The 17,531-nt window shown below is 39.3% G+C and overlaps 1 protein-coding gene across 3 annotated transcripts; it reads right to left on the bottom strand.

Moving 5' to 3' along the window:
- Positions 1-270: 270 nt before the first annotated feature.
- Positions 271-17,301, bottom strand: MED30 (mediator complex subunit 30). Of its 3 annotated transcripts, none has more exons than XM_074886871.1 (6): positions 17,124-17,301; positions 16,141-16,346; positions 15,025-15,183; positions 12,118-12,228; positions 3,953-4,086; positions 271-519 (listed from the first exon to the last, which is right to left on the bottom strand). In XM_074886871.1, the coding sequence occupies exons 2-5, from the start codon at positions 16,312-16,314 to the stop codon at positions 3,979-3,981; spliced, it is 552 nt and encodes a 183-aa protein (XP_074742972.1). In that variant the 5' UTR covers positions 16,315-16,346; positions 17,124-17,301; the 3' UTR covers positions 271-519; positions 3,953-3,978. The 3 variants fall into 3 exon arrangements, with proteins under 3 accessions (XP_074742972.1, XP_074742981.1, XP_074742989.1); XM_074886880.1 differs by lacking the exon at positions 17,124-17,301 and adding an exon at positions 16,756-17,039; XM_074886888.1 differs by lacking the exon at positions 3,953-4,086.
- Between the last annotated feature and the right edge of the window lie 230 nt (positions 17,302-17,531).

Here is a 17,531-nt window from a genome sequence, read left to right as displayed (position 1 = left end):
AGTAGACAAATGGGTTGAAATTAGACCTTTCCTGTCTGTAGAGGTGGTTTACACTGCAGAATGGCATGCAAACATATGTTTTTAAAACAGTGTTAACTGTATTATAAAAAAAAAAAATAATCCAGAAACACTTAATTAAAAAAACACCCATTTGCATAGCAGTCCAAATTATTACTGTAAATTACTTAGGCTGTATTATATTCAGCCTAAGTGAATCACTCATGTAAAACCTGTAGGAGGAATCTTTTATAAAAACAAAGCCAACACCACTTAAGTTATTACAAAACCCCAACATTTTAATCTTCAAGACTTTTCAAACATTACTCCAATACGTTTGTGGGAAAATATGTTACTTCTTAGAAAGATTAAATATATGAAAACAAATTTATATCGTTTCCAATTACAAAGTTTGATTTTTCTTGTTCAGTTCCGCATTGCCAACATGGCATTTATGTCCCAAATAAGATTCCGTAACTGATCCATGATCTGCTTCAGCTGCTGATTCTTCTGTTTCAGTTTCTGTGGGAAGAGTTTATTAGAAGTTTTTTTGTGATCAGTTCAAATAGCACATTCAGAAATTCAACAGAAGTTACAATGATATGAAATACTATATGGATCTTTTTCTCAGTTGTCTGTGAGCAGTATTAGTGGGATAATACATCCTCTTTAAAGCACACTCCAAAAATACAAGAAAGCCTCAAAAGTTAAGGACCGTTGCTAGAGGGGGAATGCCGTTTCTTTACACAGCAGTCTTTTTATCAAAACTTCAAAAACTGGAGGCTTGTGGGGATCGGTCCTCTCCTTCCAAAATTCAAAAGATAGCACTAAGTAGGAAGAAAGAATTCAGGAACAGGTAAATTTATGTGAATATATGTTGTATAACTTGGGTGCACAGAAAAATAAGGGATTAACAGTAGAAGTTTGAACAAAGCACAAGGTACAGGTGAAGCCAATCAAGCTTTTCCAGCCCTTCTGCTTATGTAGGTCAACCCTGATGTGCTAAGGGCTCCTGCCTTGAAACAGATATTCTCAAGCATGCTTAATTCTTTAAAATTATGTATTTGTTTTTGCAAACTGCAGAAGCATTTGAAGGAGCAGCAGAACAGCAAACTTGCTTTCATTTGGATACATAACCAGAACTTAAAAACTACGTCTTTACAGAAGAAAGATCAGTGCATTAAGACGTCACACAATCTCCCTAACCTCTCATATTTCACAACAATACACATTTTATTGTCTGATTTATTAATTTTCCTGCTCAAATCAAAGCTGTCAAGAACTAAGTTGCAGTGTATTGTTAACAACAACCTGTGTCCTTCATTTCATTCTGATTTGATAAGATGTCAGTCTTTTCACGTTAGACATCAAACTTCTTATTAATTAGGAAAGTCCAGAGTTCCAAGCAAAGTGAAAGCACAGGAAAGACTTGCTACTGTCAAAAGAGGACAAACTATTCCAAATGTTTCAGGTTTGACATAACTTTGTTATTTGCATTACACAAATGGCAATACATTAAAAGGGTGACTCAGATCAGTAATATGACCAAAGTAACTGGAACAGTGATAAAAGGAAGCAACAAAAGAAGCAATATCCTGAAAATCAGTCTCCTGAATTTTGATGTGGACAGAACACCAGTATTTTTAAGTTGCCCAGCTGGTCACCTGGGAAAGAAGTCCAGAGGAAAAAAAGGAGATCTTGTTCACTTCGGACCTGTAAAAAAGGTCTGAAGTAATAATTAGTCTTAGATTACATGGGGAACATAGTACTTTGTGTAAGGGAAATATTCCTGAACACAGACTTTGGTGGACACATTCCCTGGAAGGAGAAACAACACTCAAGTCCAGACTCCTAAGAAGGATGTAAAAACAGATGTAGGTCAGTTCATGCACACTAACTCGGAATTTCTAATCAAGCATTTGACAGACTAAAAAGTATTTTAAAGATAACTACGTCCATTTATCTAATGCTTCTTTATTTTCCATTTGCTAATCCCAGACTTCACGACATACAGCAGAGATCCAAGTCCTAAAGACAAGAGAGAAACTGAGATGCATGTAGTTACCATAGCATCCAAATGACAGAACTGCAAGTGTCTCCCTACAAAAGCTCATAATGTAAGATCTTTATGCTTGAAAAAGCACAAGAGGGATAAGTATGTTCCTACCTGTGCCATTTTGAAACATATTTGTTTGCCATCCTCAACATTAAATCTTTGAGAAATCAATGAATGTCACATCAAACTACTAGTTTAATGCAAGCTGTCACTCACTGATACTGAGGACATGCCATTTCATGCTTTTTCAAAGCCTTCATCGATAGAAATGAAGGCTGAGCAGTCAGTGATGGTTGTTCAAGTTGCAGAAAGAACCATTAACCTCTGATACGCAGATAGTGTTCTCTCTCCATCCATGTCTAATTGTACTGTTAAATACTGTTACTAGGTACACTCACACGAACTTTACATAAGTTACGCCCAAAAGACTCATTCTGTAAGACTGTTTTCATTTCTTGTGCAAGTGTTATGAAACTGTAAATTGCTTGATCTTTACTTGGTGCTAGACAGGGGAACCTTCAAATTGGATTTCATTTGTTTTCAAAGCATCTGTAAAGACAAGAAGTACGCAATTATTACTTTATTTATCTGAAGATAATTTTAGATCCTTGTCTTCAGTGAAGAACTATTTTCTTAGCTCTTCTATTCTACTTTTTCTAGAGACAGAAAAAAAACATCTAAGATGAAGCACCATCTCTGCATTGCTATGCTGAAAAAAGAATAAAGAGAGGGGAAAAATCCACTTCAGAGCGTATGGTCTCCTAATTGAAATGCATAGAGTGATCTTTTGTTACCGGTCTCCGACAGTGGTCCACACCACAAAGTACTACATAATTCATATGTTCTGCACCACTGTCAGTGCCGGCCTCTGTTTAAGACTTTGCTGAGCCAGTAAGAACATCTCAACTCAGGTCTAACCAGGTGAAATGGCCTTCTTGGGAAATGGGCAAGTTCTGTAAGCAGCTTCTGTACCAATGACAAATTTTCGTTTGAACAGATTGCTTGCAAGTTGTCTCCCACTCTTTCCTCCTTCTACTGAAATGACTTAGTTGAACTCTGGACTGCTTCTCAGGATTAACAGTTGTATGAAACAAGAAAAGGTACCTAATTCTACATATATGCTACAGCTTCTGACTTTATCTGTTTTAAGATAGCACAGTAAAATTATCTTACATCAGGCAGTTTATAATGAGTTTAAGAGATCTAAATTCACCTTACATCTGACAGGCATGTTTCTGTTAGGCCCTCTCTGTCAGACAAGTGACCTGACCTAAACCAAATCCTAAGGGGTCTTCTTTGGTGATATTAATTTTCAATGTAATTAGCTATCCATTTTGATTGACACTGCAAGTACTATGGCCAGCATGATGGAGTTGGCAAGGACTGACCTTCCAGTAACTAATGAGACTTCAGTAGGCTTAGGTCAGGTAGGACATTTATGAAAACATGTACAGAAGCACAAAACCCACATAAATGAAACAAAGCAGGAGAAACATAACATACATCCAGAAAACAGCTGTCTTTCAAGGAACATGCCATAAAGAACTTGACATGTTTCATACAGATTTGGGTTCAGTAGGACACAGTAATTTCAACTTTGACTGAAATCAGTTTTTGACTTAAACTCATTTCTGGTTCACTTTCATTTCATTTGAAATTGGTGCAATCCACAACTTTCTATCACAGATGTATCAGAACTTTCCTTTGCACACTGTTCCCATCTCTCTCCTCATCTTAAACTCATCTATCTTTCACATTTTAACATCACTATGAGTCATTATTCTGCACTCAATCCATTTGTTAAATGTCCCTTCTTCAGGCAAAGATAATAGTGTAAACACTGTGGAAGAGTAAGATTATATTCCAACTGATGCCTGTAAAAACATCAACAGTACTTGCCTTTGTTGTACAGACACTTCCTCTGCTTAAGAAAAAAGAAGAAAAAGAGGTGTTTCCATCCTGAAAATCTTATATAAAAGATCATTCTCCCGAATGCCGTGCCAGCTATAATTTTTACTTGCTCTGTTCAAGACCTGCAACAGTACAGGCCAGAATTACATCTAAGTCTAATAAAGCATTAAATATTAATAATAGTATTACCTTTACTTGCATAAACCTCAGCAAAATTAAAACAATTATGTTTACTTTGTTGATTATGGCTCTACTGCAGAGAGAACTTGCATCATCTTCTTCATGAGCATGTTACTCCTCCTGACCGTTAAACTGCTGTAGGAAGTGATTATTGAAAGTCTTATGAAGGTGACAATGGCCTCTGCTTTTCTATGTAAATCAAACACTAGAAATTTCTACAGAAACACAATGTTTGTGATAGGCAAGAAAAAGTAAAGCCTGCTCTGGCAATTTACACTGCTCTTTTTTTTTTTTTTAAGTGAGTCCTTCATAATGAAATCTGAAGTAAGGAGACAAAAAAACCTTATCTTTTTTTTCCTTCAGTTTTAAAGTCATAAGACTTACAATGTTATATGCAAACAGCAGGGGGAAAAAAAAAAGATAGAAAAAATGCCTCAACACTTCGCTCTTAAAACTGCCAGGTGATGTTCTAACTTATGGCTACTCAATTCATACCAAGGCCCACTTTACATCATAATAAATTCACATACCCATATAATATCTTTTTAAAATGGATAAAAAGTATTAATCACTAATACACTAACTGTTGTACAATTAAACATAAGCACACTTACTGTTCAATAACTACAGCTTTTCCTGATGTCATTCACAGGCATAATTGTTCTACCCTTACTGGAAATGAGAAACTGGGTTTTCTGTCTCCCTCCTCACCTGATAGCTGAAAGGAAAACTGCTCCTTCTGCATGCATAACTCTTTGTTCCTGAAACGAGCAGAGGCACCAGTGACAGCCTGTGCTCCACTGCATGCTCAATACTTTTCACGTATTGAACCAGACAGCAATTGCATGTATCCACTGCTCTGTTGTTCAAAGAGGAGTGTGTTCATTAAAACAGATGGATGTTTTCTTCAAACCAATTTATCATTCAACGATGAAGTCTAAGGTCTTATTTACTGAGTACCCTTTAAGCTATGTAGCTTGTAATGGAATTATCCATTCTCCAAGGTGCTTCTCCCACCACACTCCTCAGCATTACATCCCCATTCTTAACGTGAAAATCACACAGATGTATGATCCTCAGTTACAGATAGCAAACTAAGTCACAGGAACACTATGGATAAAACTGGAGTGCCCACTAACTTTGTCCAGAGACATCTAAGATTCAAGTCCACCACTCAACTTCGTATTTTAACAGCTTCCCACGTATTCCAAGGACAGCTATCACCACCCATAAGGGAAAGCATGAACAACTACCACAGACATTTTGTGTTAGACAAGGATAAAAATCCAGTTTTCAAGAGCAGCCTTCAGTTACTTACTCATTACTCACATTAAATCCTTCCTTCTCGTTCCCAAATTCTTGCTTATTCAATATCCTCAATGCAAGCTACACAATACATAAACCAGGATTCATATAATCTTATTTATCACAATACTGATTCAATCTAAACAGTGCCTACTCTGCAACAAAAGCAGAACAGCTTTTCTTCCAGAAAAGCAAGGGGTGGGGTGGAGAGGAACCAAATGTGATAATGTAATAAAGGTTGTATAATATGCATTTATACAAAGGCAAAAGGGGACAGACAGCTTTAAGCTTGGTGTTTTCTAACTTTTCTCAGCTTTGTAACCATGATATTGTTTTGATATAGGAAGCTACATGAAAAACTCTGCATGCAACACTTTATATGAAACCGAAAAGGAAATATTTCATTGCATGTAATAAAATGCATCTGAGTGCTGAGAGACCTGGCTGATGACATTGCAAGACCACTTTACATAATTTTTTACTGGAGATGGGAAGAGGCTCCTGATGAAAAAGGAAACACCTCAACTCATCTTCAGGAAAAGTAAGAGGGGGATGCAGAAAACTACAGGAACTACAGGCTGGTCAGCCTCACCCCTGATCCCAGAAAGACTATGCAGCAAATCCTTCTGGAAGTCCTATCCAGACACATGAATGATAAGGTGACTAGAAACAGTCATCCTGGATTTACCAAAGATGTGTTGTGCCTGATCAACATGATAGCCTTCTATTCAGAATTGACTAGCTGTGTGGCCAAGGGGAGGTCAGGGGATTTTCTTTACTTTCATATTAGTCAGGCTTTTGACACAGTCTCTCATAGTATCCTTGCAGCCAAACTGGAGAGATGTGGATTATAAGGTTGATGGAAAACTGGCTAGACTACTGGATTCTAATTGTTGTGATCATCAGTATTAAGACCAAGCGGCAGCTGGTCACTCTTGATGTTTCTCAAGATTGATACTAAGGTCAATATTCCTAATATCCTTATTAATGCCTTATCCACACTTAATGACCTAATCACTGTATCAAAGTATCAAATTTGTGGACAATACCAAATTGGGGGAAGTGGTCAATACACTCAGTGGTAGGATGTCCAATTCAGAGGGAACTCAGCAGGTGGGAAAGGCAGGCCAACACCTATCTCTGGAACTTTATTTAAAGCAACATCCTACACTTGAAAACAGAACAAACTCACACAACAGCACAGGCAGAGGGCTGACTGAATAGAAAACAAATTTGCAGAAAAGGACCTGAGGTCCTTTTTGAAACTTTCTGACAAGTTGAACATGTATCAGCAGTGGATCTTTCTGCAACAATGAAGACTAACCACACACTGTGCTGTATTAGCAAGAACCTACCAGGTCAAGTGAAATTGTTGTTCTCCTCGATTTGTCTCTGGAGAACAACTGCCCAATTTGGGGCTCAATACAAAACACTAGCATACTGGAGAATGTCTAGTGGAAAGCCACCAACATGATTAAAGCTATACTGGTTCAGTCTCAAGCAGAGAAGGCTAAGGCAGGATTGTGATGCTGTCTTCAGCTACCTTATAAAGATCATAGAGGAGACAAAGCTGGACTCTTCTTGAATGTACACAGCAAAAGGATGAGGGGCAGCAGACACAAATTACAACGAAGAAAATTCCAATGTAACATTAGGAAAACTTTCACAGTGAAAGTCGACACTGAAGAAGGGCCCAGAAAGGACAGAATTTCCATCCTTACAGGTATTCAAAATGCTATTGGATACAAGCCTGAGCAACTGGATCTAACTTTGGTGTTTGGCCCTGCTTTCAGCTGGGAGTTGAATCAGATAATCTCCAGACCTCCCACTGAGCCTAAATTCCTCTATGATTCTACCATTGCAGACAGCCAGTTTGGGTACCCAAAACAGGGTGGAACTGCCCCCAGCACATATTAATCTTCTAAGAAGGTGTTCAAATAAACAATTCTTCCCCTTTTGTTAAAATATTCCTTGGTGCACATTCATATTTTGGGTAAAAAAAGACTCTACAAATACAAAACAAATTAAAAATAGATGCAAACAGCATGAAAGATAGTTTAAAAGGAATGCAGTTTTCCAGTATAGTCAAAAGTAGATTTCAGGTAAAGTTCTCCAAAGAGGAAGACTAATTGTAAACTGCTGTCATTTTAAGGACTACTTCCTTAAACAATATCAGCTACCATGGCTTATTAAAAAAGGACAGAGCTACACTTGCAACAGCTTAACTTAAAAGCCTGTCACGTATATTGTTTTTTCCCCTCTTAGAAAGGTCACTGTTAACCAGTCAGCAAAGATTATTTAAGAATATCAAACATGACTGTTTTCTAAAGGGTCACCTGGAACATCCTAATGATATTTCACATCATTTTCACCCAAATATATTGAGACTACTAACTAAATGATGGTTTTCTTAAGTACTTCATTTGAAACCAGACCTACAGCATCTAAAAAAACAAAGCTCTACTTGCTCCACTGCTAAAAACAAGCAGTAAAGAAAACTGCTGACAAGGCAGCAACACAGATGAAAGTGTTCTCGGTCTGTGATTTGATATTTTCTGTCTTAAGTCCTGTCAAATGTACTACAAGACTATGGACCCAAGGTGAACCTGACATCTTGAAAATATTACAGAAGATGCTATACTTAGAAGGTAAAAAACTTGTAGATAGAACATTAAAGACTCAAAAAAATAAGAAGACAAGCAAGGAGATTTTGGTAACAGCTTCCAATTGTTGCAAATAGTAATTATGTTCAGTGAAAACTGGGTCAGGACTTGTATTAGTAGACCAATGCAATTGCTAAACTGATTCTGGAACAGTAAATTATTTATTCCAGAGAAGAGGCAACAACCTCAACAATTTACAATCTCAGAAAGCAAATAGATAAAAGCAATAAGCAACACTTTTGGGAACGGCAGGAGAGAATTGTTTAGTACAAAAGGTAGAGGTAGTCACAGTGCTCAATGAATTGTTTGTTTGGTTGCTTTGTAATAACGGTGCACTCTTCTTAGCGCTGGCAAAGATCCCTTTTGTTTTTAAGCTTAGTAGGATTTATTTAAACCTACAGTTGCTAAATATTACTGAATTGCTAGGACAGAAATTCATTACCTTGTACACTGATCTATATTTTAAATTAATGGACAAGTACTTCTTAGCCAAGGTGAACGCATTAAACTTTCTAACCTAAAAGACAGGCCTAGTTTAGCAGAATAAATAAATAAGACCAAAAGATGCTATGAGCGAGACGGTGAGTATAGGAAATACATAACGGTCCGCGCCTTCTCCACTGAGGATGCTCCCTTTTCTGGACAACTGCGGTGGCAAAGCAGAGCTGCTATGTTTCAAGTCAGGGTTGCTGGAAGAAGGGATGTTTTTGTGTGAGAATATATGTGATCCACAAGGTTTATATGATCTACTTGTTTTGGCTGTGCTCCATACTACAAGACAGTTAGTGTCTTTTACATACATCCAGAGCCACTAAAGAGATCAGACTGGCTGGTATATCACAACAAGAAGGGCACAATTAAGAGATCCATGAAAGGTCTAAGAATTCAAATGTCTCAGTAGTGTCAAAGTAGTGGGTTACTGCAATAATGTGGTTTTTGGTACCAGCAACAAGCAAGACTGAAAAAATACTGCCTATTACAGCAAAAAGGACCAGGTGAGAGCAGGATAACGAGCTGAAGGAAGAAAAGATAGTGGGTCAAGAATATAAAAAGCTTCTTCATCTGTCATGTTGGTTTCCCCATCACAGTGTCTTCATCAACATCTTGTATTACTGAAATTTTACTAAAATAAATTAAGCAAAATTGAGTTGAAGATGGACATTATGTACTACAAAGGATTGAAAAGCTGTCACGAGTGCTAGCTAAGAACCAGAGAGGGCTATATGAGCCCAGCAGCCAGTGCCAGAAATTAGACCAATTAACCAGATTAGAGTGATTTTTCTTTGCAAAAATAAGAATTTTTTTATTTCTTGTTATAAAAACCCCGTAATGTATTAGAATTTGAACTTTGAAACGGGTAGTGGATGTGCTTACACAGCTGGAGAGACAAAAGAAGAAATTCAGTGCACTTTCAAAATTAGAAGTTTAAATTTCTTTTGCAGCAGTTAGTAAATATTTGTCCACAAAAATACTGGAGAAAGTTCAACTATCTTCTGAAGATTTACCGTGGAAAATCTGAAAACTAGATCTAGACAATGTGCGTTCACAGCCCAGAAAGCCAACTGTTATCCTGGGCTGCATCAAGAGCAGTGTGACCAGCAGGTCAAGGGAGGTGGTTCTCCCCCTCTACTCCACTCTCGTGAGACCCCACCTGCAGTGCTGTGTCCAGCTCTGGGGTCCCCAACACAAGAAGGTCATGGACCTGCCCGAGCAAGTCCAGAGGAGGCCATGAAGATGATCAGAGGGCTGGAGCACCTTCCTTATGAGGACAGGTTGAGAGCGCTGGGGACTCTTTATCAGGGACTATAGTGATAGGACAAGGGGTAATGATTTTAAATGGAAAGAGGGTAGATTTACATTAGCTATAAGGAAGAAATTCTTTACTGTGAGGGTGGTGAGACACTGGCACAGGTTGCCCAGAGAAGCTGTGGATGCCCCCTCCCTGGAAATGTCCCAGACCAGAGCAGGTGACTGCACCCAAAGGAGGTCAGGACTCTGTGGGGAGAAGCAGCCCTGTTGTTGTAACTCAGCACTGGGAGGACTGCAACATGCAGGGGAGACCCACACTGGGAGGGACTCATGTTGGAGAAAGTTTGTGGAGGACTGTCTCCTGTGAGAGGGGAACCACCCTGGAGCATGGGACGAATGCCAGAAGTTCCGCCCCACCCAAGGCGGAAGAAGTGGCAGAACTGACCACACCCCCCGTTCCCTGCCTCCTGCACCACTGGAGGTGGGGAGGTAGAGATAGCGGGAGCAAAGCTGAGCCTGGGAAGAAGTGGGGGATGGGGGAAGGTGTTTTTAAGATGTTGTAATGCTTCCCACAGTCCTACTCTGTCTGTTAAGTGTTGTTGTTGTTAGTGTCTGTATTAAATTTATGCTATTTTTTTTCTTCCCCTAATGAGTCTGTCTTTTGCCCATGACCATAATGGGTGAGTCATCTCTCTCTGTTCTTATTTCGATTCCTAAGCGCTAAGGGGGAAGTGAGCAGCTGCATGGTGCTCAGTTGCCCTCTGGGCTCAAACCACGACAGCTTTGAGCAACCTGGTCTAGTGGAAGGTGTCCCTGCCCATGGCAGGGGGGTTGGAACTAGATGATCTTTAAGGTCCCTTCCAACCCAAACCATTCTATGATTCTACGATGATTTAAGTACAGGATTTCAGACCAGATTTAAGTGAATGTATGCATACATTCTTAATTACAAATTTACTACCATTTGTAATTATTTCTGTAACACCATTAACCTCTTTAAGGTTTAGAACTCATCTTAAACATTTCTGAAATTCTTTTCACAAGATCACACCAAGGAGGTCTAAAAGCATATTAGCATACAAGTACAACAACAAGGGCAAAAACATGTCATAAAACTATCAAAACCACAGCAAATATAGACAGTTAAGCTTATTAACACTTAAAGATTGCAAATAAATGTGCATAAATTCACAGTACAACATTACATACAATATAATATATACAACCCTGCTACATCAGCACTGAACAGAAAGAATACAACAAGACAGCTGACAACTGCTTTTCTCTAAATTCATGTAGTCCCCATTTTGTCCTGTACAATATGCAGGCTTTTTTCTACATAAATGCGTTATGAAAAATTCGGTACATCTCTTAATTGTTGAAGACAAATTAAAATATCGGAAATATTTTAAAAGCTGAAAATCCATCAATTATTCTCTCCATAAAGAAATATTTTACTAATGTACTTCCTTTGTTTGGCTATTTTTGTAGATTATGCCTCCTTTTTACCAAGCATTTATGGATATTACAGCTGCAGAAATATTTAATTATTCCCACCTTTGTACTTCACAGATTGAAGAAACAATGTTCAAAATTGTGGTCTTGTAAAACTACATATTTTTAATCTCAATATTATATTAGCATTTACTACAGCGTATTTATTTTTAGATTTGAATCCACCTTTAGTAATTGTACTCAATTGCATACTGCCACTCAAACTGAAATTTTAACAGCATCTTTATCATACATAGCACATTTTTTTCTGAATGTGTCAAGATTCAATAAATGTTACATTTAACAAAAGGAATGGTCTTCCTCAAACTGTCAAAATACAGAAAGTAGACCTGAAAATCTTTACCAACGCACATCACTGTGATAATATTTACACATCTGATGTTCAATACCCATTTTTTTAATGCCTAAGAGAAGTAAGTTCAACAGGCACCTCACCTCAATCTGTACTGCCGATATCTAGTGACTTAAACATAAACATAATACACTGTATTCAGAAGAATATATATCTGTTTAAAAAGAGGCACAAGTTAAAACTGTCAGGAAACCTAAATTCTGCAGTCAGAGGTACAGCTAAAAAGAATAGCTTAAAAGGCAATTCTGAAATAGTTACGTGCAAGAAGTATTTATTACCAAGTTTGATGGTAGTCATCACACATGCTGCATTTAGTACAGCAATCTAGAAATTTAAGCTTTGGAATGACAAAGTGACAGTTTTATGCAAATTAATTTCAAATTTGTTACCTTATTTACTTCCATGATTTCCCTTCTCTCTTCACTAGCAAAACGAAGCTGACTTGCAGCACTACGATCATCATGCTTGGAGCCATCTTCTTCAACATATGGAATAAGTTGCTGTGAAGACAAGAAACACTAGCTAAAAAAAATAATTTAAAAAAAGAAAAAAAAGACAAAAAAAAGCAACTGAAAACAGGAGATACAGGAGATACATAAGGTACTACCATTTTCTCCAGAAGTTCAAACTTCCCAGGAGGAAGTGGAGACAGGCTTACTTCTTCACCTCAAACCCAAAGGCCTTGCAATGACCTCAGTTGGTTCTCGAGGAAAACGATGTGCTTCAAAAAGACACAATCCCACATATTACCATGCCTAGACCTAAGCAATTTCACAACTGCAGGCAGAACCCAGTCTTCATATTTTAAGATGTTTATCACAGGTAATCCTTGTATTCTTCAATGCTGTAGACTGTGATTTTAAAATTTACTATTCCACACTACGAAATACAACACACATGAAGTTATCATTATTATAAAGAATTTCAGTGATATACTAAAAATAATTATGACTGGCTTTACATAGCTATTTGGTTAATACCCTAATTATGACTTGCTATTTTAGTGGGCCCCTGTTTGGCTATTCTTAAAACCAGGCTCACAATTACCTAATAGGAGTTTTTCCTGTTAGAATTCTCCCACTGTAATCTCCTCAAGGACACAGTGTACTATATCTTTTGTAAGCCTCTACAAAGTCAAAAGTCTTTGATAAAAAGTTTCTAAATGAGAATTAATGTACGTTCCCTTCTTAAAAAATCAGTTAATATAGTAAAAAACAAATACATGCTTCTGTGTCAGAACACTCCCAAGCTACTAACAGCTTATTCAAAAATAATTACAAGCTTTAACATTTTATACATAACATACATCCACAAAGTCTACAATCTATTGTTGATTTTTCTGTCCTGAAATGAGAAAAGCTAATGTTGATAGCAAAATCATATCCTTGTTCACATACACATTACAGACAAATGAAAGACTAGTAATTGATGCAAATGAGCAAGAAAACACTAGTTTAGAAGTCTGGGAGCAACTTGCTCATCACATGCATTACTTGTTACTTTGGTTGAGGTATAATATTATGAAGGATTCAGCAGCATCCTTCCGCATTTTGATGGAAAACTTACTTTGATTTAACCCACTGAAAATTTAATTTCCTTCTATACAAAAATTTTTGTAGGCCATTCTTATTAAGATTATCAAAATGTACAAAAATTACCACACTAAACTCTGCCATGAAAATGTAGTAAAGGTTAACAACGAACTACATTTGCATATCATAAAGCAGAAGTAGTGTGGCTGCTAAATACTCTTGGAAAAAAACTCCCCTCTCTGATGGGAGAATAATGTACCACTCAAAGTAGAACATTTCCTTTGAAAATCTCCCATCTTTCAGAAAAGGTAGTAGAAAAAAAAAAAACAAAAACCCAAAGAAAAGCAACCTAACACACAAATTAAGCAGGAAATTGAATGAATTAGAGAACTTCGTAGCCAGATACGCTTCACAATTACCTCATGCCTTGCTATGTTGGTTAACAGAAATTTGGCAAGAATACCTATTACACTGGTAGTAGACATTAATGCAAAAATATAAAAACATTTATGTCAGTAATAATAGACTAAGAAATATTAGTAGGTACTGACTTCTCTTGACTGTTTAAAAAAAGATTTGCTGATATTCTTTAAAGATATGGTTAGAATGTCAGTCATTAAATCATGATAGAGACTATTATTGAAAAGATGAAATAAGAATTTAAGGAAACTGATTGAAGAGGAATGGTGTGTCACTCTTGCTCACCCTAACTAATAAAACATGAGGAGGCAGGCATTCTATTAACTTCAGAGCAGCAAAGACTACATAGATAAAAGAAAAAAGAATTCCAAGTATCAACACAAAACTCTGCTGTGCATAAAGTATCAGTGACACCTTGCATTAAAAAAAGCTTAAAGGGACTACTCATTTTCTCTGTGGAGATTCTTTTTCATGCTGTGATAGGAAAAAGCTGCGAAAAGTAAAAAAAAAAAAAAAAAAAGACCAACCCCACCTCATCTCAACTGCATGTGAAAACAAGACACATCAACAGCTTTTAAAGGGGACACAAGTATTCAGCTATTGCATACAAGTCAACAAACCATGAAAAAAGATTTATCCTCAAAATCCAGAGCTTAGTAATTAAAGAATTCACAGTTCTGGTTAATATAGAACTGTAATAACTCAAATCGTAACATAAACCAGGTTTTAAGAGTATTACTAGGAATTAGAAACAACTTATAAGGAAAAGTTTATTAGGAAAAACTCTGGCCAATCCTCCAACCTGGAAGTCTTACACTGTTACTTTTCCATCACCACTACACATTCAGATTTGGTTCATACTGGCTCAGCAGGTTAAGAGTAGCCGAGTGAGGGAACTGAGGAGGCACAGACTGATGGCCAGAGCAAAGGAGTAATCCTTATTATTTAGAGAGCTAGGCTGGCAGGTGAGAGCTTAAAGCAGACTTTTTCCCACTATAACAAGCTCTTTAAAAAACAACAGCTGTCCCCGACCCTTTTTTTTTTTACCTAGGGGAAACAAACTGGTGAATGTACCAAGAAGCCTGAGGAAAAAGGCTAAAATTTTAAATGAAGCTTGATTTCAAAATTGGATCCCTCCCAACTGGTAAGAATTGATGACGTTAATGTGAAAGTTTCACAATCTTTCAACCAGCTCCAAGTAATAAACAGAATTCAGTCCACTAAACAATTCCAGTCTCACTTAAAACTCGTTTGTTATGAGTCTCTTGCACCTCACAAGAACAGATGATATGCTAAGCAGAGAGTGCTTATTCTGATTTGTAATTTATATATAAAGATACTTACTTCTATGGGAACAGGATCGAGCCCAGCACAGTTTTCATTGCATTTGTCATAGACTAATCTCAGTTTTCTGAAGAGTATTGATAGCTGACGGAGATGTTCCTGCAGCTTTCCCAGTCTGTCTTGATATGTTCCAGTATGATAAGTAACACCATTTGGTAACTTAGAGAACCAAAACCCCAAAATGTTAAAAATACTACGTTAAAGTTTCTGTCACACAAAATAAACAAACTAAATCAGAGGAGGTTTTGTACATTTTAAAATAAGACAACCACACTATTCCCACAGAAATCACTGAAATGTCTATTTTTTTATTAGAAAAATTCTGTATTTTTCTGCTCATCTGATGTGCCAAATCACTGTTGTCAATCAACTTTATGTATTCTACAGCTTGGTCACTTGTCAATCCCTGTGTAACTCTTTCCAGTTAATGTCTTCAAAAAGCTTAAGCATGGCACTGTTGTTACCTAAGTATTACACTTTGAGACTCAACCCCAGGTCACAATTCAGAGACACAATCAAAGCAAGTTGATAGTTAGCAAACTCTAAGTACATATACCTATTCCTAAGATAACTACATAAGGAAACTGCCAGAGTCTTGAAAATACAGAGGGAATGGGAGTGATTATTGCCTTCTGTTCTCAACAGAGAAACACAACTAAAGTTTGTACATTTTCTCATTAAGCAGCCACAAATAAGGATTATGTCCACTTTCATAGCAAAAAGTTCTAGGTGGAAAATACAACAGAACAAGATCTGTAAAAATTCCTCAAAATTACTCCCCAGATGTTAACAAAAACAGAGAAATGTAACTGGCATATAAACAGACTTCACTATTCATAAAGGAAAACACAGATATTAAGTGTATTTGGAGTACATTCATTGTGGGAAAGAATATTTCAGCATTTCTGAATGCTCTCCATCTTCACTTAACGTACAGGAGTAAGCATATATCTTAAGAGTAGTATCCACTTCTCCAATCAATCCCCCTTTTCAAAGCAGTTTGATCAAGTTATGTATTCAAATGTCCTAAGCTACCTCCTGTGACTACATAGACTGGCAGCTGGTGGTAAAAACATGGGAAGTTGAAGACCATTGAAAGAAAATGTTATTTCTCACCTGCATGTTCCTCAGTAACTGGAAGATTTCCATGGTTCGAAATACAATGTCCTGCACAGTCTCTTGGCCAATTCGACAGAGAGAAGCCGTATTTACCTCCCTAGCTGCCTGAGCCTGCGTCCCTGAGAAAGCACCAGGCGGCATGCCTGCCCCAGCGAGAGGGGGAGTTGACATCTCTTGATGTTAACCGGTCCCACTGAGTCAAGCTGCACAACGAAGTTAAGACAGAATGATTAAGCACTTGTTTGAATCTATCATAATAAACTTCTATATGATAGCTATACCATTCCTTTTCCCAATACACGGTGCCACCCAAGATAAAACTGTTCAACGGATAAAAGACGGCACAGTGCAGTACCCTTTGATTTAGACACCACTCCCTTAACCATTACAGCTTTGCTGGGCAGCGGAACTAGACGTGCTCCTCACACACCTCCCCTCAGAGCGGTCACCAGGAGGGCCCCTGCCCCGATCTGTGGCAAGGGGACACGAAAGGGTCTTTGGCCGAGCTCCAACACGTAAAATCGCAGCCCTACTCCTGGGCTCCGGGACCGGCACCTGCCTAACCGTTCCTCCCTCCGCTGCAGGGAAATACCCGAGGCACCGCTTCCTCACCCGGCAGCGCGGGAGGCCAGAGCCCAGGCGGTGCCCCGGGACCCTGCAGGCCCACGCCGCACTCCCGCCTGGGTCCCCGCCGCGCTCCGGGGCTCCAGGCCCCTCCCGGGCGAGCAGGCCCACCGGTGCCTCCCCAGCCAGCACGGCCGCCCGAGGAGCCGCGCAGAGTTACCGGGACGGGGCGCGACATGCGCTCCGCCCCGAGACCGCAGCGGCGCAGCCTCCGGCAAGCGGGGGCCGAGGAGGGGCCGCCGCGGGCCCTGCAGCCCCTCCCTAGAACACCCAGTTGGTAACGAGGGCACCGCGCTGCCGACATGAGAGGCAGCGAGCCCCCCACCGGCACCCCCCGGGCGCCGGCCGGTACTCACGGGAGACCGGGGCGCCGCGTTGCCCTGGAAACGCGCAGGCGGAAGCACTCAGCGGTACCCGGAAGCGCGGGCGACGCGAGGAGGAAGTGACGTCAGGGCAGCCGGCGAGGCGGGGCGAGGCCTGAGGGAAGGGTGGTGCGAGGGGAGGAGGGATGGGTGTGAGGCGGCGGGAGCAGGGGGCAGGTGGTGTCCATGGGTGCAGGGTGTCGGTCTTGCCGGCTCCCCCGAGGGAACCCGCCTCTCCCTGCAGCCCTCGCAGGCTTGGTGCCGCCCCTCTGTCCGCCGCGCGCGGGCTCTCCGTTGAAGAAGGCCTTGCTCGGGAGCCAGGTCACTTCCCGGCTTGCTGAATCAGGTGAGGGCTTACGGGCAGGTCAGCGTCTAGAGATGTCAGCCCGGAGCCCTGCATAT

The sequence above is a fragment of the Strix uralensis genome, chromosome 1, assembly GCF_047716275.1.
Source record: "Strix uralensis isolate ZFMK-TIS-50842 chromosome 1, bStrUra1, whole genome shotgun sequence".
NCBI lineage: Eukaryota > Metazoa > Chordata > Aves > Strigiformes > Strigidae > Strix > Strix uralensis.
The sequence above is the reverse complement of the archived record's forward strand: the minus strand, read 5'-3'. Positions and strand labels throughout refer to the sequence as shown.